This window comes from Eptesicus fuscus, chromosome 20 (assembly GCF_027574615.1).
Source record: "Eptesicus fuscus isolate TK198812 chromosome 20, DD_ASM_mEF_20220401, whole genome shotgun sequence".
In the NCBI taxonomy this organism is placed as follows: domain Eukaryota; kingdom Metazoa; phylum Chordata; class Mammalia; order Chiroptera; family Vespertilionidae; genus Eptesicus; species Eptesicus fuscus.
Window position 1 is genome coordinate 43162792 of NC_072492.1, and position 19846 is coordinate 43182637.

Sequence of the window (19846 nt, forward strand, 5' to 3'; positions counted from 1 at the left end):
GCCAAGAGCGGCCGCCGCCTCTGCCGGAGGAGCCGCGGGGCCGCCACACTCGCCCCCCGCCCCCCCGCGCTCACTCGCACTCACACCCGGGCGCAGGAGGCGGGCGGCCCGGGCCCTACCGGCCCCCCATGGACGCCCCCCGCACGGGGCGCTGAGACCCCGCGTCGCTGCCCAGCCCGGTCCAGCGCGCCACGCCGAGGTAAGAGGGAGGGAGCGAGGGGGCATTAATATGCAAATACCTCGCGATTGATTATGCAAAGCCGCGGGGCTCGGTGGCCAGTTCCCCGGCGATCTGGGGGCGCCCGGGGGGGGGGGGTGCCCGCCGCCAGCCTCAGCCTACCCCGACGCCCCGGTGACCCTGTCACAGCCCGGGAGCTTGCAACTTACGCCCTTGGGAAGGGAGGTGTTGCTAGGAGGTCGGTGGGCCCCGGGATTTGCCAGCGGAGATGGCGTCCAGGCCTCCCCCTCGAGGGCCCGCCTGGCCTCTGTCCGGCCCGTCTGCTGCGCATTCCCGGGCCCGGCCCCGCTGCCGGCCGCCCGAGCGCCCCCGCCCGCCGCGCCGCGGTTTGTTTACGGTGCGCCGGAGGCCTGCCCCCCCCTCGGCCCCCACCCCTAGCCTCTGAGGCCGTGTGGCCTTTGCAAAGCTGCCTCCAGTTGCGGAGGCTGGTAATAGTGGGGTGGGTTGGTGAGCTTGCAGGGCCCCCGGGAGAGGGAAGTCGTCCCCCCCCCAACTTCACCCGCCTCCCCAATTGAGCATGGCTCTCCGGGTGCAACACTCCTAATTGCAAAAAACGTGGCTGGGGGTGGGGGAGTGTATTTGAGGGTCCTAAAATGATTAGGGGAATTGCAAGCCAGGGTTGTTGGAGAAAAGAGGGAGGAATGGACCTGTGTTGTGCGTGCCCCCCCCTTTTTTTTATTCCCTCCCCTTGCAACGTGTCTCCTCTGGTGCCCCTTCTCTGCCTGGGGCCCTCCCTTGTCCGGTGTGAAAGAAAGGCCTGGGGCTGGCGGGCAATGGAGAGAGCCACCATTTCCAGGGTGGAGGTCCCAGTAGGACAGCCGGTGGGATGGGAACCCACCTCGCAATGATGGCTCTGGCCCTAGGAGGGGGAAGGAATGAACGGGGCTGTTGTCCAAGATGAGGGGGGAGCAAATGTGACATGCAGACACTGAGATATGCCCGCTCAGACAGCCACATGCACGCCCAGGGACACCCAGGCAGACTCAAGGACAGGAGCTGCTGGACACACCCACATGGGGACAAGGGAAAAGGCAGGCTGCTGCTGCACTGGGGCGCTCAGAGGGGTGGGACACACCCACGGGGGACCGACCCATGCACGTACTCACGCACAGGGTCACACGGAGATGCTGTCACACACAGGGGCAAGGAGGCGTCTCCGTCACCCACATAAAAAAGTCCCTTTCGCACGCATGCATGAACACGGGGCAATTGCACGCAGCCACACGTTACAAAAGACCCTGTCACTCACAGGCACACACGTGCTCGCATGAGCCCAGTCACACAGGCATTATCGCCCGCCGTAACAGTCGCTGTCACTCAGTCAAAGCAAACCGTGGTTACACATCAACACATGTATACACAATGTAGCAACAAGTATTTTCTTGGACTCCTACTGTGGATCTCTGAGGTTCTGTACACAACAAAACCCCTGCTCCCAAGAAAATGAAATGTGTTTTGCGTGAAAGGACTTTCCTGCATAATGGTGCAAGGAATGCATTCGTGGTAACGTTCTAGGTCTCTATCGCTTGTCATCCCACGGCACTAGATAATGAGCGTGAGACCTGGCACAATTACTCCAGGAGCTCAGGATCCCGCCCCGAGCCTGCCACAGGAAGTGCTCTGTAAATACTTGTTAATTGATTGACTGTGGGAACTCCAGTCACAGGTGCACTCATGTGCACACGGTCCCAGGGACTCAGGTGCACAAGGCATTCACAGGGCCCAGGTCCACACCAACAGTTGTGCCTAGACAACCCCAGCAGCAAATGCACTTAGTGTGCAGTCAGGCCATCCCCAGATGCACACATAGTCATGGACTCTTTCCCTTAAGCTTCCTTCCATTTTCTCCCTCAAGGTTTAGCTTTTTTTCTTTCTTTCTTTCTTTCTTCCTTTCTTTTTCTTTTTTTCTTTTTTTTTTGAGGGACAGAGAAACTAGAGCAAAGAGAGTAGGGACAGGGGGGTTCCAGAGAGCGGAGTCATGGGCCTGAAGCAGTGTCCAGTGACTTCCAGCAGCTGGGGTTGTCCTGGCTGCTGGGGGAAGGAGCTTCTAGAATCTCCCTCCCCACCCTAAAAGCAAATGGTGGGGGGATCTAGCTGCCCCTGCTGGGATCTTTTGTCTGAGCCTTTCCTGGGGCAGTTCACTCTCCCCCAGCGGAGTTCCTGCCTCTCAGCCTGAGTCTGGCCCCTTTTTCCACCTCTGCCCTCCTGTCTAAACTTGGAGGCCTTCCCCGGGCTGTATGCTGGTGAGTGTCTGGGTGAGTGATGTGTATTTTTGACTTGGAATTTCTCTCTAACGCCATCTCTCCGTTGCTCTGTCTTGCTGTGTCTGATTCCCTCTCCTTGTGTGTCTGCCAGACTGTAACTCTCACCCTGTCACTACTCCCGTCTACCCCTGTTCTTGTCTGTTTTTGCCACAGCCTCCTTTCTCAGAGCTGGGAACTGGCATTGATGGTCTTCATAGTTTTCCGGTTGTTAATACTCAAACCCCGCCCCTCAGTCCCTGCCTGCCCTGCCTCTGGGGTCATGGAGAGGTTGGGGTGGGGGGGCAGGGGGCTCAGCGGCTGCTCAGGACATCCTGCACTTCCTCAATGCTGCAGCTGCAGGCCAGCAAGTTTTTGGGGGCTGGGGATAGGGAAGGGGGTTACCTACTGCTTATTCTGACCTCTCAGGCTGCCAGGCTCAGCCAGGAGACACCAGATCGGTGGAAGCCCCGGGTATGCACGCCAAGCAGGCTAGCTCCAACCAGGCCGGTGAGGAGCCCCTCACCTCACTCACCCACTGGAAGAGACTCACCCCCATGGGCAGTGGCAAGAGTTGGCAGGACCTCCAGTGGCCTTTCTCCACACCCCTGGCAGCTGAGACCCACCTCAGAGATGCCCAACAGCTGTGTCCTCTTTGCTCAGCCTCAGAGTGTGTTTCTGAGGGTACAGCTGCCCAGACTATGTGCAGGGCTGAGTGAGGTGCAGGCTCCAGCCCAGGGCAGCAGAATGGGCAACTTTTCCAGAGAGTGAATCTGAACGGGGGACACCAGGCATGTCTGCTTTGCTCCCCTCTAGCTGTGGCCTGTTTGGGTGAGGAAGCACTGGTAGTGATTCTACCATAGAGAAGCCATGGGTTGCTTCAGAAAGGAAAATGGAGGCTTGGTCACAGGGACCAAGGTATTATCCCTCCAGCAGCTAATAAATATCCTATAATGGTTAAGAGCACAGACTTGTTGGGAGCTAGGTGGCCTGGGTTTGAATCCCAGCTATGCCACTTGCTGGTTGCATAACCTTGGGCAAGTGATTTAACCTACCCCCTGCATTAGCTGTAACTTGGAGATGATAATACCTACTTCACGCAGTTTTTTGAGGAGCAGAGGATTTAGGATATATAAAAATGCTTTAACAAGTGTCTGGTGGATCACAAGCACTGGATGTGTTAGCTGTTACAATGGGGAAGCCCGTGGGCCTGGGGTCCCCTGGATTTCTTGGAGAAGCTCCCAGACATCACAGGAGCAGGAATGAGAGAAGGTGGGCTCCGTGGGCATAGTGGGTCCCTCATCTCTAGACTCCTCAGCCTTTGTGTCACCATTCTCTCCTCTACAAGTTTCTGCAACCTCGAGCTTCTCTGAACCTCGCCTTATAGCTGCTGCTTAAAAGGAGCCCTTGGCATCTCAGCCTGGGTCACACCTCCTCAGTCAGGGGCACATGCATGAATGTTTGGGCATCACTGCATCTCTGTTGGGGCAAGTCTGAGCACTGGGAATGGGGGGCGGGGGCAGGGGGGAGAATAACAAGGAAAGCAGGCTCCTCTCCGTAACCCTCCTTACTTATAGGGTATAGCACCCTTCCTCTCTCCTGGGGACCCAGCAACCCAGCTACCTACCATTGACTGAGCAACCAGGACCCAACCTGGCTGACAGACCCCAGATTCCCCACCCTTGCATGGAGGGGGCATTTGTGTGAAGGGTGGTGGCGCTGAGAAGGATCAGTGTGGTAGGCATGGTGCCTTGAGACCCAGGGCCTGCCCTGGGTTGCCTTTTCCCTCTGTGAAGCCGGTGATAAGACTCCTCTCTCTCCTCCAAATTCCTTTTTATTCAGCTCTTCCCCTCCAAGGTGCAGCAAGACTACCGGGGCGGATGCCCTATGGTGGGCCCCTGGGGAGCCAATCTCAACTCTAGCTCTCAGGGCTGCAGAGGAGATTGGGGGGCTGTTTAGATGTTGGTGGGGGGAGGCGAGCGTGACCACAGCAGAAAGAGAACCGGCTGGGAGTTGGCCGCTGGGTGTTTGCCATCCACCAGTTGCTGAATTTGGGCCTGGGTCTTCATCTCGAGACAGTGATGCCTACCGCACTCTGAGCGAGGGTGAATAATGCACCATGGGTGACACCTGCGCTCCATACCTGGTGCCTCCTGGCTTTGTGAGGAACACCTGTGGGCTCTCCGCCCTCCCCGGGCCTGGCCCCCTCCAGGGTGGGGATACCCTCGCCGCTGGAACCGGAGAGACGGTTCTCAGTGGCTCATGGAGGCCTCTGGGGCTGGTGTGTGGCCCAGGGCTTACGGTTGGTTTTCGGGCATATGGCACAGCCCTCCTCCTTGGCAGGCCCAGGCAGGGCTGCCAAAGAGGAACTAACTTTTGTTTACTTTGTGTGAGGTGGTCCAGAGGGAGGGGTCAGACGGAGTCTGGGTAGACATGGGTAGCAAAATGGAACTTACTGGTGCCCAGAAAATGCTACCATTGCTCCCTCGCCTTGCAGGGAGTGGGGGGGGCGGGGAGCATTGGCGCTGTGGACCCCGGACTGGAGTGAAAGAGGAGGGCGGAAGGCACAGCCACACCCTCCAGCCGTAGCCAAGGGCGGCCTGGCTGGACCAAGCCCCCCCGCCCACCCCCGCTTCCCCCTCCTCTCCTCCTCCTGCGAGGAAGAGAGGAGCCCTGGGCTCAGCGAGCTTAGCCGCCTGTTTCATTTTCTCTTCTCCCCGGGCGCGTGGGCGGGGAAAGGGAAACGGGACGAGATTTTGGTGGCTATTGGCGTTTCGGTGCACATCCGTGAGTGGGTGTGTTGTGCGCGCGTCCATGTGTGCGTGTTTTGTGCATGTGTGGGCCGGGGAGGGCTCTGCATATCTGTGGAACAGCACAGGAGCCGCCGCTCTGCGCATGCGGGGTGAGTGTGTCTGCACGTGTCCGTGTGTGTGCCTGAGACCCAACTGCATGCACAGCCTGCGTGCCGCGCGCGCGACACACACACACACACACACACACTCACACACACACACACACACACTCACACACACACACACACACACTTTTTAATGTCTCTCTCCCCATTTCTTCCCTCCCTCTCCCTCTCCCTCTCCCCCCTTCTCTGTCCCCTCTCTCCCTCCCTCTCTCGCTCTTCCTCTCTCTCCCTCCCTTTCCCTTCCTCCCTCTTTCCCCTCCCTCCCTCGGAGGGGCCAGCTTCCACCTCCCTGGGGTGCCTGGGAGAAGAACATCCCTGCCTTTCCCTTCCACCATTTCCTTCCCTCCTGGGCGGCGCTCCCCGGGGCTGGGGGACAATTCCTTTCTCCGGCCTCTTCCTCTCCGCGTGGAAGAGGGGAGTGGGGAAAGGAGGACCCCGAGCCCTGTGCCCATGATGCCAGTGAGCGCCGTGGCCCCGTGACACTCATGCCTCCAGCCTTCAGCTGCCCCAGCGCCCAGCTCCAATTACCCCTGGCTGCTGGGGGAGGGTGGGGAGCGTGTGCCGTGCCCAGCTGGGGGTGCTCCTAGCTCTGCTTTCTGGGCTACTTGCATTTTCCACTCCCATTCCCGAGGGGAACTGGGTCAGGGGACACAAAGTTCTAGGGATTGGCAGGCAAGGAGCTGGGCACGGGGGATGGGGGTGACCTCTAGACCTGGGCACCCACCTTGATGCCTGACTGGAGCTGAAGGGAGGGTGGAGCAGCAGGTGGGTGAGGTTATGCTGGGGGGAGCCAGTCTTTGATGTGAATACTGGGCATCTGGCCCAAGTCAGGGCTGCTGTTTATGTCCTTCTGTCTCTGACCTACAGGGGGGAGTTTCCTGTTCTATTCTTTTGGGGGACAGGATCCGTTGTTGATCCAATCCCCTCCACCCCCATTTCCCATTCTCTAGCCTCCAGGGTCCCACAGTGGCTAGGAGATCAGACTTAAGGGTTCCAGAACCCCATCCCATGGGTGCCCAGAGGGAGCCCACCAAGCAGTGCTGCCTCCTGGGCCTCCCTCCCTCCCCCCTCCCTCCCTCCCTCCCTCCCGCTTGCCAAGCCGGTGCCTGTGTCTGTGTACTCCTCTGCCATCTCACACCTGCCAAACAGTACCTTCCTCCCCGCCTTCACTCCTCTCCTTCCTGGCACGAGGATAGCAGTGAGCTGGGTGGGGCAGTCCTGCTCAGTTCATACCTGAGAGAAGAACAGGGGGGACCTGGGAAAGGAAAACGAGGTCCCACCCCCGAGGGGCATCTACCCCTCAATGTGTGTGTGTGTGGGGGGGGGCTTGTGTTGCTGCTGCAGCCTCCACCTTCGCCAGACTCCCAGGGACTGTTGGTGCCTGTGGCTGCCCATGGGAGCCCACGCTAGCAGGGCCGGCCGTGTCTGCACACAGATGCCTGTGTGTGCCTGTGCATGCCTGTGTGTATGTTTGGGTTCAGGAGTCACCTGGGCCCCTCAGCATCACCCTTCTTGACCCCCGTGGTATGGGGTCAGCGCATCAATGCCAGATCATTAGGAGTCGGGCGGGGGGGATAGTATCTCCCCCCCACCCTAGCAGCAGGCAAAGGGGAAGGGGAGAGGGAGGTGTGAACCTACCCACGGCACTATTAATAGCCCACATGCCAGGCCACCAAGAACCAGCTGTCACCGTGGAAACCATTTCTACTCCCCCTCCCCCAGCCTCCATGGGGTGGGGCTTAGGCAGGGCATGAATCAAACCCCCCCCCCATCTTTCTTTGTTACCTTTCTTTCTTTGTCTCCCCCTCCATTTGTCTCTCCTCCCTCTCTACCTCGCCCCTCTCCCCCCTCCCTCTCTCCCCATCCCCCACCTCATCTCATTGCTGCCTTTCTTCCTTTCCCTGTACTTGCTAAGCGTCCCCCCTCTACCCTATCCCTGCTCCGCTCTTTGTTCTTACCCCTCCTCGTCTTTCGTCCACTCGCCCCCATCATCTCTTTCCCCCCAGTCTTCCTCCTCTTTCTCCCCTTTTCTGGGCCCCCTCTCTGTGAGGGTGTCTTTCCTTCTGTGGTTGGCAAGGAGGAGGGCTGGGCTTCCTTTAGAGCACGAAGGACAAAGTTTAGGGGCCCCAGACAGGTGGGGCCCAAGCCAAGAGGAGACACCCCGGAGAGCCATGAGTATGGAACTGGGGGCTGGAGCCCGGATGCAGAGGGTCCCCTCTGGCAGCCCCAGGAGGCCTTTCGGAAAGCGCCTTGGGTCCGCAGGACCGCGGAGGGGGACCGTCTGGCAGCGGGAACCTGGCGTGGCGCCCGCGGATGCCGCACTGGGCGCTTGTCTGTCCCCCCCATTGCAGAAGCACTTACGCCTAATGAAACGCTCCCCCCTCCGCGGGCACCTCGCCCACACTGCCACCGGCCGCTCTTATCTGACAGCGGGAGCGGGTGGCCAGGCCAGCCGGCAGGTGGGTCCTCCTGTCCGACTGTCCGGCCTGGACTCAGAACCCCACAGCTCCACCCCCTCCGCCTCCTCGGGACTGAGCCTCGGTGCCAGGAAGGAGCTGGGGGGGATGAAGCAGGACTCCAGGTTAGAAAAAGAAAAAGAAAAAAAAAGGACTCCAGGAGGAGGGGAGAGGGGCTGCCCTTCAGGGTGGGTACCCCTGCCCCACCCCCCCTTCCCCACTGACCCTTCTCTGCCCACAGCGAACACAGGCTCACGTGGCATGAGCCGTGGCATGTGCCGTGGCATGTGCCTCTCTGAATGTTGGGCCCTTGACTTGCTGTGCCACCTCAGAGACCCAGGTGTGCCCCTAGAGAGATGACGAGGGATCCCCAGCTTCTTGCTAGATGCCAGGCCAAGGTGCCTTCAGCCGTGACGACAGTGTCTTCCTCCTCTGCCCACTGCCAGGGGCGCGGTGTAGCCTGGGTCGCGCTGACGGGCACCCGGACGCCATTCGGCACAGCGCGGGGTTGAGGCCGAGGAGGAGGCTTCCCCTCCCGCAGCGGGCACGTGCAAGCCCTTGGCAGTGCCCAGACACATGTGGAGTGAAGGCTGGGCCGGGGAGGGGGAAGGGAAAATAAACATGGTGGCTGAGGTTGGCACTGCCCCAGGTGTGCCCTGTAGCAACTGGCAGTGGCAGGGGTGAGGGAGGAGGGGTCCTCCAGAGCTATGGCCCGGGGCAGGAATCGCCCGTGGCATGTGGCTGCTGCTGGTGTTCCCCGCCAGGCCTGGCCCACAGCTGCTCACACCCATTGCACACACACACACACACACACACACACACACACACACCCGCCCTCTTCGTCTGCCCCCAGGGCCTGCTCCCCAGGGCTGCCCCTCTCTCAGCATGCCCACTCCTGCGCCTGCCTCCTCCCCTCCCCAGGGGCACTTGGGCCTCCTGCTGGCGAGTGGATTTTTCCAGCCTCTGTAAACAAGTGGTGGCAGCGTGCCAGGTGGGCAGGAGACAGGCAGGGGCAGCACTGCAGCCAGGGTGTGCCAAGCACCGAGGCACAGCCTGGGGGGGAGATGGGGAGACACCCAGAGAGAGAGAGAGAGAGAGAGAGACATTCAGATGCAGACAGACAGACCCAAGGAAGCCTTGTTGGGCACAGATAGAAGTGGAGACGGGCGGCAGAAAATAGCCCTCTATTGTCCAGCCCAACCCCACCACTGCCCTGGCCCCTTACCCTCACTGCCCTGGCCGAGAGCAGCAGGCCCCAGTGCCCAGGCCCTGGGCATCCCCACCCACTCCTACTTCTCCCCCCACCTCCACCCCTCAGGGCTGGCTACGCCATTATAAATTTATAACAGGAATTTCTCCACAAGCCAAGAAAAACTTGACCTACTTTCTTGACGGCTCTCTGGGCTAAGGCTCCCCGCTCACAACACCCCCCCCCACCCCCCCCCCCGTCTCCTGTCCAGCCCCCAGTGCCCAGTCCTGGTCTGGGGGGGGGGGGGATCCGAGGCAGAATGGGCCACCCTTCTGCCCTCCTGCCGCACTCCCTACACGGAGGGCTCACCTGGGTGCAGGGGCCCTGCCCCACTGCCCTGCCCCATGGCCTGACTTATCTCCCCTTCCCCTCCTACTCTGGCTCCTTATCAGCTCCTGGGGGTGGGGCGGAGGGCCCAGGGGCGAGGTCTCTGGTGCAGCAGCTACTGGATGAAGGTTGGTTGTGTGTTGGGAACTGCACCCTTTGTCCCCCTCGAACATGCCCACACCTGCCTGTGTGCGCAGACAGTAAGCCTCAGGTCGGGAGCCTGTGGTCGGAGGCGCAGGTGGAGGAAACGGTGGGCCCGGACTGGCACGGCCCTGGCCCCCCGGGTGTTGGAACAAGACAAGCATTCATGCCAGGCGTCGAGGTTTTAAGCCCGGAGCCACCTGCTCACTAGCTTTGTGACTTTGAGGGAATGACCAGCTTTCTGAGACTCAGTTTCCTCTGTTTCCTTTCCTTTACCCCTTGCCATCCTGGTGGGTGGCGGCTCAGCTCCTGGGGTGTCTGGGCCTCAGACTGGGCAAGTGTGATTTGGGACCTTCTCTGGACAGCTCTGGAGTCCTTGGGAGGCCGGGTTGGAGTCACAAGTCGGCCAGCAGCCGGGGAGGTCAGCGCCCCACGGTCTTCAGTATCTCTCTCCATTGAGGCACTGGTTCCCACACCCCATCCTTCCTTCACAAGGCCCCCCCACCCCCCGCCCTTCCATGCCTCGGCTGAAAATTGCTCATCTCTGGCCCCCTCTGGCCTATAGTATGGTGAGTTTTATAAAAACTTGGCTAGATGAGTGGTAACAAGAGCATTTATTAGACATTGTTAGGGGCCAGATACTTGATTGAATGTGAGGACTGAGACATGGTACATGGATGATCTCATTCTTTCCCTCCACCCCTTTCCGTGTCTGGGGCTCAGGACATGGATCTCCAGTTTTGCCTGCTAAAACCTGTCCGTCGGAGGGGGTCTCCTGCTTCTCTCCCTGGGCCTGCCCTCCATGCCCACCGCCATCTTGTTGTGAGCTCAAAGAGCCCCCAAATGTTGCCACCAAAGGCCTGCTTTCCACCACGGTGCCGCCTCACCCCTGCCTCTCTCCTCTCTCTGCAGGGACCTCGACAGGACAAGACTCCGAAGCTACTCCCCCAGCCCAGGACTCCCCCCACGGACCCAGCTTCCCCCCCAACACTACCACCTGCCACTCCCTGGCCTATCTCACCGCCCACCCCCCTTGGGGCGCAGGGCATGGTGTGAAAGGCCACGTGCTGAGGCGGGCACCATGGGTGCTGTGCCCTAGGCCTGGGTGGCAGGGGGTGGGCAGTCTGTGGGTGTGCCGGGGGGGGGCCATTGTGCCCACCCAGTCTCTTGGCGTGCTGGAGGGCATCCTGGATGGAATTAAAGTGAATGGAACAGAAGCCAAGCAAGGTGGAGTGTGGGTCAGACCCAGAGGAGAACAGGTAATGGGTTCGGCAACTAGGTCTTGCCAACTCTTAGCCGGCAGGCGTGGTCACCTGGTTGGGCACAAGCGAGCTGAGCTGGGGCCTTGGGGGGAATGGACGCCAGGCCAGCACGCCTGCTGCCTACCTTTGCCCAGGAGATGAGGTCATGTTCCCATGTGACGGGGATTAGGCACCTGGAGGAGAGATGCCCATTTGGGAGTGGGGAAGTGACAAGGAGCAGAGGAATTACACGAGGCAGGCACACGGCCCCTCCCTGGACAGTACTGGGCAGGCTCACATGCCTCCCCCCCCCCCCCGTGTCCCCTCAGCCGCCCTCACCTGAGCATGTGGAATGCAAACAGTCTCGCCATTTGCCTCCCCTCCCTGCCAGCCTGTTCACATCGCCACCCGTGTGCCGTCCACAGGCCGTGGTGCACGTGACGTGACAGATCAGGGCACATGCACAGTAACGCTCGTTAGCCCATGCTTATATTTGGAACCTTTTGGGAGCCCCACAAGCTCTTCCTTGTTCATGGGCAAGGGCGGGCGCTGCCATGGGGCTCCTCCCAGGAAGTGGAAGTGAATGCCAACCGTGAAGGTTTTGCTCACCGGTGGAGGAGGCATGAGCCCCACACACATTGCTGGGAATGGCTCCCTGTGGTCTGCGTTACCCTGGAGGAGCCCAGGGGGTCTCTACCTCTCCCATTAACTCCGAGTGGCACAGAACTTTGTGCCAGTTGGCGTGGTGCCCCTGGAGCTGGGTACAGCCTGTGTCTATGGCCAGGGAGAGGGTGGGGGATGGGTTGTTCTGGGGAGCAGAGTGGCCGTTGCCTAGGAGACCAGATTCTGAGCCAGGAGGCCAGAAGCCTGGCCAGGCAAAGCCCGGGGGCCCAAGACTGGGTCTCTGGAGGGGTGGGGGAATGGATGGGGCTGTCAGTTGGGTAGGGCACCTAGAGTTTCCCCTCTCGAAAGACTCACCCCAGGGCCGGGCGGGGGGAGGGGGGGGCTCTGAGAAAGATCGGGCGTGTCCGTGTCACTGCGTAGCTCTCACTGGCAACCTCTGTACTTCCCGGCCCAGACCTTGTGAATCTGGAAGAATCTGCTTCTAAGCAGGGAAAGGCTGGAATCCCGGTCCCCCAGAGCTGCACCCCTCCCCGTTATCCTCCCCTCCCCCATGTCCCTGCGCCACCTTGTGGCTGTCCCTGGGACTGCACCCAAAGGCTGTAAATCTAATAATTGCTGAAAACCGGGCCGCTCAACTGGGGCCCTCGGTGGCTCAGAGTTCCCCCACACCCTCCCCTCCTGGAGCGGGGAGGGAGATCTGACCTTCCAAACATTGTAGTAATCAGACAGGGGTAGTCTCCAGGGAGTGTGGCGCACAGAGCTGTCTTTGACTATGACCCTGACCAAGGTCACTGTGTCAGTATGTTGGGAGCTGCATCAGGGGAGGGGCCCCGCAACATGCCACACGGAGAGTGGGTGTGGGAGGTTATACAACCCGTGCATGCATGTGGCAGGCTTATGTAACCTGTGTGTGCTGATGTTATGTAACATGTATGTGGAGAGGCTGGGGACATGTGTGCAGTGGCTGTGGGTTGCTAATACCTTGCACGGAGGGGCTCAGGGTCCTTGTCCCGGCTAATTGCACTGCTCAGTGTCACCAAGCACAAGGGAGGGGGGCCTCTGTCTGCTGCTCTGTGAAAAGAGCTGAGGGGACAGGGTGACTCTGCAAGGCCTTTCGTACTCTCATATTCTTGGTTCTGGGTTCTAGTTGCTGGGCACTCTCTGCTTTCCGTCACTGTGGTTGTGTAGCACGTGTGAATGACCTGGAAATCAAGCAACATGTTTACTGGGGGAAGGGAGGAGTATTATTAGGTGTCTGTCCAGAGGGTTGTGTAACACATGGGCATATCCTGGAGGTCATATAACACTTTTGAGAACGCCCTAAAAATTGTGTAGTTATGTAGATCCTGGTGTTTATTTACCTTATTTGCTTGGGTTTATACTGAAGGCTGCAGCGTGATTCATATCTAGTGGTCTTGTGTTGCATAGGTGTGTGTGTGTGTGTTCTAAAGTTTATATAACTCTAAGCATGTCCTGAAGATTCTTTCTGCATGTCTCATGCACTGAAGGCTTAAATATGTGGGTATTGTAGATTATGGGTGTTTAAGGTTCTATAATGCTGTGTGTGTGTGTGTATGTGTGTGTGTGTGTGTGTGTGCCCTAGAACATGCTTGTGCCCCAGCCAAGCCCCTTATCTCTCTCTGAAGCTTCTAGATAGCTGGACCCTTGTCAGTTTTGTCAGCTGACCGAGGGGTGGGAGGTAGAATGAGGACATGAGGGGCAGGGAGTCGGGCCTGGGGGGTTATCTAAGCCTGTTGGATGAGAAGGGGGCTGCCGAGACGGCTCTGTGATTCTGCCCACTTTGCCCCCATCCAGTGCCAGGTCACCAGATGGAAAGCGAAAAAGAAAGAACGGCCAATGTTCCCTGAAAACCAGCATGTCAGGTGAGCCTGGCTGTGTGTGCCCTTCCTCCCCGCCCTGAACGCCACCGAGCCAGACCAGGGCTCTTCTGGAGCCTGGCGTGTGCCAGCAGCTGCTGTGGCCCCTGGGGAGAGCCCCCTAGAGGCTTGGGATGGACTTGCCTGAAGGTGAGAAGGGTGATGTGGGCGTGCCCCAGCCGTGAAGATGGATTAGGTCAGCGAGGACCTCTTCCCTTCTCCCATAACCCTCTTGCCTGAGACCCCTACCCCACCCCCAAAATCAGAGCCTGGGCTAAAGAGCTGAGGGGCTGTGTTCCCCCTGAGATGAGCTGCTGACATTGGCTGCTGCTTCTCCGGCACCCCCTTGCCCCTGGGGCGCAGCGAGAGAAAGGCCCCGAGTGGGCAAACAGAAGGACTCTGGGACTCTCCATGTTCTTAGGGAAGGGGATGGACGAGATAACCTCTGATGTGTCTCCAGGATCCTACCCTTCAGGGAGGCTGGGCTAGGGGATGGGCCAGGAAAGAAAAGTCGGGGAATGCAGAAAGTGTAAGAGCCTCCCTGCTAGGGGCCCAAGCCATGCCTGCCTGCCTGCCTCCCTTCCTCCCTCCCAGGGTATATCCCTAGTTACCTGGACAAAGACGAGCAGTGTGTCGTGTGTGGGGACAAGGCAACCGGTTATCACTACCGCTGCATCACTTGTGAGGGCTGCAAGGTATGGACCAGCCAGCTCCTGCCCCTCCCCCACTGCCTGAGCCCCCATCTCACGCTTTTTACGGCTCTCAGCACCCAGCACAACGGATGGCTCTACAAACATGTAACCTAAAGCTCACCTAGTACATCATCATTTCTCTTATCCATTCATCCATTTGCCCATTCATAACCCCTGCTCTGCCCCTCATCGGTTAAGATGCCTGATCTCTCTGAGCCTCGGTTTCTTCATCTATAAAGTGGGGATGATTGTGCTACCTACCTCACAGAGCTATTGGGAGAACGAAATGCGAGCATCCACAGGGAGTATTTAAAACAGTAATAGACGCAAAAGAAGCACTCAATCAATGCCAGCCACCGTCACCCATTCAGTGTATTAGGTGTGAGGAGTATAGTCTAGGCCCCGTCCTCGAGCTGCTCACAGCCGACCAGAGAGAGACAGACATCAGTTGAAACCAACATCAGTGCTTTTCCAAATGTGGCTCATGGGCCACCTGCGGTCCTAGTTACACTCACTGGCACATAGTGGGCATTCGTGATACTCAGATCCCTGGGCCCCATGCCAACCTTAGCCAAGCAGCACCTTTTATGGGGGAGCCCAGGAATCTGCCTTGGAACAAGTCCCCCAGTTGCCTCTACTGCACTTGAAAGGGTGAGAACCAGAGCTGGGGTGGGAACATATGGGGGGGCCCAGGAGAGAGGAGGACGGCAGGGTCTCCCCGGGCAGAGGGAACAAGTTCATAGACCTGGGGGTCGGGGGAGCCGGGGGGGCGGCTTCATTAGATTTCCCTTCGGACATTTCAACCTGCATGGTTTTTTCTGGGATCATCACCTCCTGAAAATGTAAACCTTCCAGGAAACAGGAATATTTTAAAGTACGTTAAGGCTTCAAGTTCCTTTCTTTCTTGGTGTCAACCAAACCAAGACCGCCAGGGATGCAGAGTCCCCGTGCCGTATCCCTGGGGGCGACACACGCAGTGTGACCTAGACCAGGGACCTGGACCCGAGTTCCAGAAGAGCATCCCAAAGGCCAGGGGTGCCTGACCCCGCCCCTAGAGGGTCTGATGTAGGTCAGAGCGAGGTCCAGGGACCTGGAGCGCCCGTGCCTCAGGACCAGTCCTGGCTCTGACACCCATTCAGCCATTTGGGCAGTTCAAGCGAATGAAGGGACTTTGGACAAATTGCTAAATCTCTCCAAGCTTCAGTGTTCTAGCCAGCAAAATGGAGATAGGGCCAGCGCCCACCCCGTGGGATTGACACCGGCGTTAACTGTGACAATGTCCCAGAGAAAAGGCGTGGCAGGGCCTGGCACATAGCGGGCGTTCGTCGTGATACGTAGACCTGAAAATGCTGTGTTAACGCTGCTAGAATTCATACACAATGCCTTCTTTCGACGTTCTGACCACCCCCCTCTCCTTATCTCATGATCGCCACCTGCATGGGCAACAGGCAGCATGTAGGAGAGTGGGCTCGGGGTCAGGGTCACTTAGCAAAACGATGGAAATGGGGTATTTCCTGCACTGCCAGTGCTGCTATTACTCAGGCTTCGCAGGACCGCACACCCTCCCAGGCCCAGATCTCCATACTTCAGTCATCATCCCCACCTCTGCCATCCCCTCCCCACATACCCCGCCCCCCCCCCGCCCCCCACAAGCAGCTGGAGGCGCTGAGGGCGTGCGTTCCTAAGGTCTGCTCAGTCCTCACAGAGCCCAGGGGTCCTGGGCCCGCTGCCTCAGGAGCTGCCAGGTTCCCTCACTAACCCCCCGCCCCCCAGTGCGCTGCATGGTCCGTTCAGGAAGGGGAGGCCATACTGACAGCACGCCCCGTCTCGTCTCCCTCCCACCCCAGGGCTTCTTTCGCCGCACAATCCAGAAGAACCTCCATCCCACCTACTCCTGCAAGTATGACAGCTGCTGTGTCATCGATAAGATCACCCGCAACCAGTGCCAGCTGTGCCGCTTTAAGAAGTGCATCGCCGTGGGCATGGCCATGGACTGTAAGGGGATGGGGGGGGCGGGGAGGGAGGAGTCGGGCCAGGCGGCTGGGGGTGGGGGTGAGTTCAGATAGGGCAGCTCCCCTCCGAGGTACGCTCAGGGCCCACAGGGCAAAGTGACAGCGCAGGTCAGGCCGATGGTGAAATGAATGTTCAGAATCTTGGTCCCTGCTGCCCTCCTCCCCGGGGAACGGGACCCTTCCTCTCCGGGTCCTGCGCAGGCCTTAGAGGGAGTTGTTGGGTAGAAAGAAGTCCTGAGCACCCCATCCAGAGAGGACACCCCACTTCTGGGTGAGAGAGGATGCCTTTCATTGCCTAGGGATTGGGTGGCAGGGTCTGCTAGTAACTGCGGTCGCCATAACCCTTTAGACCAGAACCTGCTGTGCCTCTGGATCAGCCCCAAGTGGAGTTGATGTCCCGGTGATTTTCATGATCCAGTGGTGCCACGCAGCTGCTAGGTGGCTCGGAAGTCACTCGACCTCTCTGGCCCTCCGTTCCCCCACCCTGTACGCTGGGCAGAGCAGTTTCTGAGAGGGCTGTGGAGAGGGCCATGCCAAGGGCCTGTGTCTTCCTGTTGACAGTGGTTCTAGATGACTCGAAGCGGGTGGCCAAGCGCAAGCTGATCGAGCAGAACCGGGAGCGGCGGCGGAAGGAGGAGATGATCCGATCGCTGCAGCAGCGACCAGAGCCCACTCCCGAAGAGTGGGATCTGATCCATGTTGCCACGGAGGCCCACCGCAGCACAAATGCCCAGGGCAGCCACTGGAAGCAGAGGCGGAAATTCCTGGTAAGGAGAGAGGGCGGGGGGGGGGAGGGGCAGCGAGGTGCCAGGGAGAGGAGAGCTAGCGCAGAGTCTTGCCTCCTCCAGGAAGCCCTCTTGGTTTGCCCTAGCGCAAAGCTGGCACTCCCCAGACCTTGGTGGTTTTGGTTTGAACACCTGTATGTGTGTGGCTGCCATCTGGGTCCTGCCTATTCCCCCTGATTGGGAGCTACGTGAGGACAGGGCCTCTCCTTCCTCATCAGATTTCCGGCAGGGCTGACCTCTCCTCTTTTCTTCACTCACAGCAACTGGGAGGAGTGGGGGAGGACACAGTCTTGGAACAGTACTTTGGGGCACCTGCTGGGTGCCGGGCATTGTGTTAGGCCCTGGCAAAACCGAGTACCAAGTGAATGGTCAGGTGGTTGTCTGTGGTGGAAGGCGGCAGGAAGCTGGCCGTCTGGTTCCTGGTAAGGTATGCCAGTGGGTGGAACAGTGTGCTGTAATGGTCAAGAATCAGACTGCCTGGTTCTACAACTTACCAGTCGTGACCTTGGGCTTCTCAGTTAGCTGCCCTGTGCCTCAGTTTCCTCATCTGTGAAATGGAGATAACTACAACACCTTCTTTATAGGGTTGTGGTGAGGATTAAATGAGATACTATGTGTAAAACCCTTAGCCTAATGCCTGGCCACATAGTCAAGACTCAGGAAATATAGCTTCTATTCTTATGACATTACTTCGGCTACTGTGATGATCATTGTTATTATTAGCAGACTTGGAGCTCTGGCTCTGGTCTGTTCTCTGCCCCAAGGTGAAGGAGAAGCCTTGGGCCCGGGATAGAGCAGTCCCAGGTACCCGTGGCCCCTCTTCCCCAAGCTGCCTTGGAGCTCCCCCTGGTGGGCAGGGAGCCTCAGAGGTAGGAAGGGGTCTGCCATGCCGGCTGACCCCCTCTCCCTCCCTCCAGCCGGATGACATTGGCCAGTCACCCATCGTCTCCATGCCGGACGGAGACAAGGTGGACCTAGAGGCCTTCAGCGAGTTTACCAAGATCATCACCCCGGCCATCACCCGTGTGGTGGACTTTGCCAAAAAACTGCCCATGTTCTCCGAGGTGAGTGGCAGATGGGAGGGGAGACATGGTGACAAACTGGAGGGAAACCTAGACCTGCTCCCCGAGTCACTCAGTCCTGGCACTTGCTCATCTGAGTTTCTCTGGGCAGGAAACGGTTCCTTTAGATCATTCCACCCTGCACCCTCCACCAACCGCCCCCCCTCCCCCCACACACACAGTCACACTCACTCTGGGCTACCTGATCCCTAAGGAACCAGAGGGTTTCCATCGCGCCTCTCAAGCCCTCCCAGCCCCCCTCCCCCATCTCTACGTGGCCATCCCAACTCCAGGCAAGTTCTCATCTTAAAGAGCAGTCGCTGGGGACAGGTTGCCGAACCAGCTGAATGACCTTGGCCGTGTCACCTAGCTCCCTCGCATCTGTTTCCTCATCTGCGGTGGGGATGGAGATGTAATTGGGTAATTGTGAGGTTTCATGAAATAGGGCAAGTCTGGGGCCCAGCGCAAGGGGAGCGGTGCCGAGTACCTGTTACTGGCTGAGGCCAGGCGTGGCCTCGCAGCTCCAGGGGCCACCCCCGGGGGCCACGCGTGGCGAGGGCCAGCTGAGTCTTCCCTGGCCCTGCCGCCCCACAGCTGCCTTGCGAAGACCAGATCATCCTCCTGAAGGGGTGCTGCATGGAGATCATGTCCCTGCGGGCTGCCGTCCGCTATGACCCCGAGAGCGACACCCTGACGCTGAGCGGGGAGATGGCTGTCAAGCGGGAGCAGCTCAAGAATGGCGGCCTGGGCGTCGTCTCCGACGCCATCTTTGAATTGGGCAAGTCACTCTCTGCCTTTAACCTGGACGACACGGAAGTGGCTCTGCTGCAGGCCGTGCTGCTAATGTCAACAGGTACCGGCTGGCCGGCTGGGAGGGCGGTTCTGCTCCTCCTTTCCTAACCCCGGGCTCGCTCCGTTCACCAGCTTCTCTGCCGCCCCCAAGCCCACCTGTGGGTCCCACAAGCTCACCTCTGCCATCGCCATCGCCCAGCCCATCCTCTGTCCCCTGCGCCCTGCTCTGTCACCCATCCCCGTCGGTTCTGTTCCCCAGGCCCAGCTCTTGCCTCCGGATCCCTCTCCTGCTCCTTTCCCGTCTCTGCCCCCTCATCCTTTCTCTACCCTTATTCTCTGCCCCCCAGCCCTTCTCTCTGCCCCCAGTCCTGCCCGATTGCTGAGTTTCCTCTCTCCCCACCTGTCTGTCCCTCTGTCCTCATCCCTTCCATCACCCTCCCTCTGCCTTGGAGTTGTTCCTCCTACACACGCCTACTCCCCCCTCCCCCGGCCCCGCAGCGTGTCTTCACCCTCTCACCCTCATGCCTCTCCTGCCCCGCAGACCGCTCGGGCCTGCTGTGTGTGGACAAGATCGAGAAGAGTCAGGAGGCGTACCTGCTGGCGTTCGAGCACTACGTCAACCACCGCAAACACAACATTCCGCACTTCTGGCCCAAGCTGCTGATGAAGGTGACTGACCTCCGCATGATCGGGGCCTGCCACGCCAGCCGCTTCCTCCACATGAAAGTCGAGTGCCCCACCGAACTCTTCCCCCCACTCTTCCTCGAGGTCTTTGAGGATCAGGAAGTCTAAAGCCTCAGGCGGCCAGAGGGTGTGCGGAGCTGGTGGGGAGGAGCCTGGAGAGAAGGGGCAGAGCTGGGGGCTGAGGGAGACCCCCCCCCACACCTCTTCTCTCCTCCCTCTCGTCCTCGGATAGATGCAGCTCCCACACACACCCGCACTACCCCGTCCCTCCTCAGAGCCTCCAGCCCTGGGACAGGGCCACAGATGAACTTGCTATGGAAAGGACAGTGTGTGGGAGGCTGGGGGGGACCGGGGGCCCCGTCCTCTGAGAAGGTAGGGGAAGGAAGGGAGAACCGAGAGGGGACAAGCCATCTTGACTGTAGGGGACAGGAATGTGGAGTCGGGGGGAGAGGCCCTCAGCTCACCCCCGACACACACACAAGAGAGAGGCCCCGTCTAGTTCCTTGGCCT

The 19846-nt window shown here is 59.4% G+C and overlaps 1 protein-coding gene across 2 annotated transcripts in view; it reads left to right on the forward strand.

Annotated features, from left to right (window-relative positions):
- THRA (thyroid hormone receptor alpha) overlaps nucleotides 1–19846 on the forward strand; it is a 23984-nt gene continuing 4138 nt past the window's right edge. For both annotated transcript variants that reach the window (XM_054708810.1, XM_054708811.1), the window contains exons 1-9: nucleotides 1–199; nucleotides 10481–10827; nucleotides 13249–13316; nucleotides 13905–14005; nucleotides 15850–15997; nucleotides 16576–16781; nucleotides 17717–17863; nucleotides 18455–18713; nucleotides 19194–19321. In XM_054708810.1, coding sequence (XP_054564785.1) covers nucleotides 10775–10827; nucleotides 13249–13316; nucleotides 13905–14005; nucleotides 15850–15997; nucleotides 16576–16781; nucleotides 17717–17863; nucleotides 18455–18713; nucleotides 19194–19321 — 1110 coding nt within the window. In that variant the 5' untranslated portion in view covers nucleotides 1–199; nucleotides 10481–10774. The remainder of the gene's footprint in view (nucleotides 200–10480; nucleotides 10828–13248; nucleotides 13317–13904; nucleotides 14006–15849; nucleotides 15998–16575; nucleotides 16782–17716; nucleotides 17864–18454; nucleotides 18714–19193; nucleotides 19322–19846) is intronic.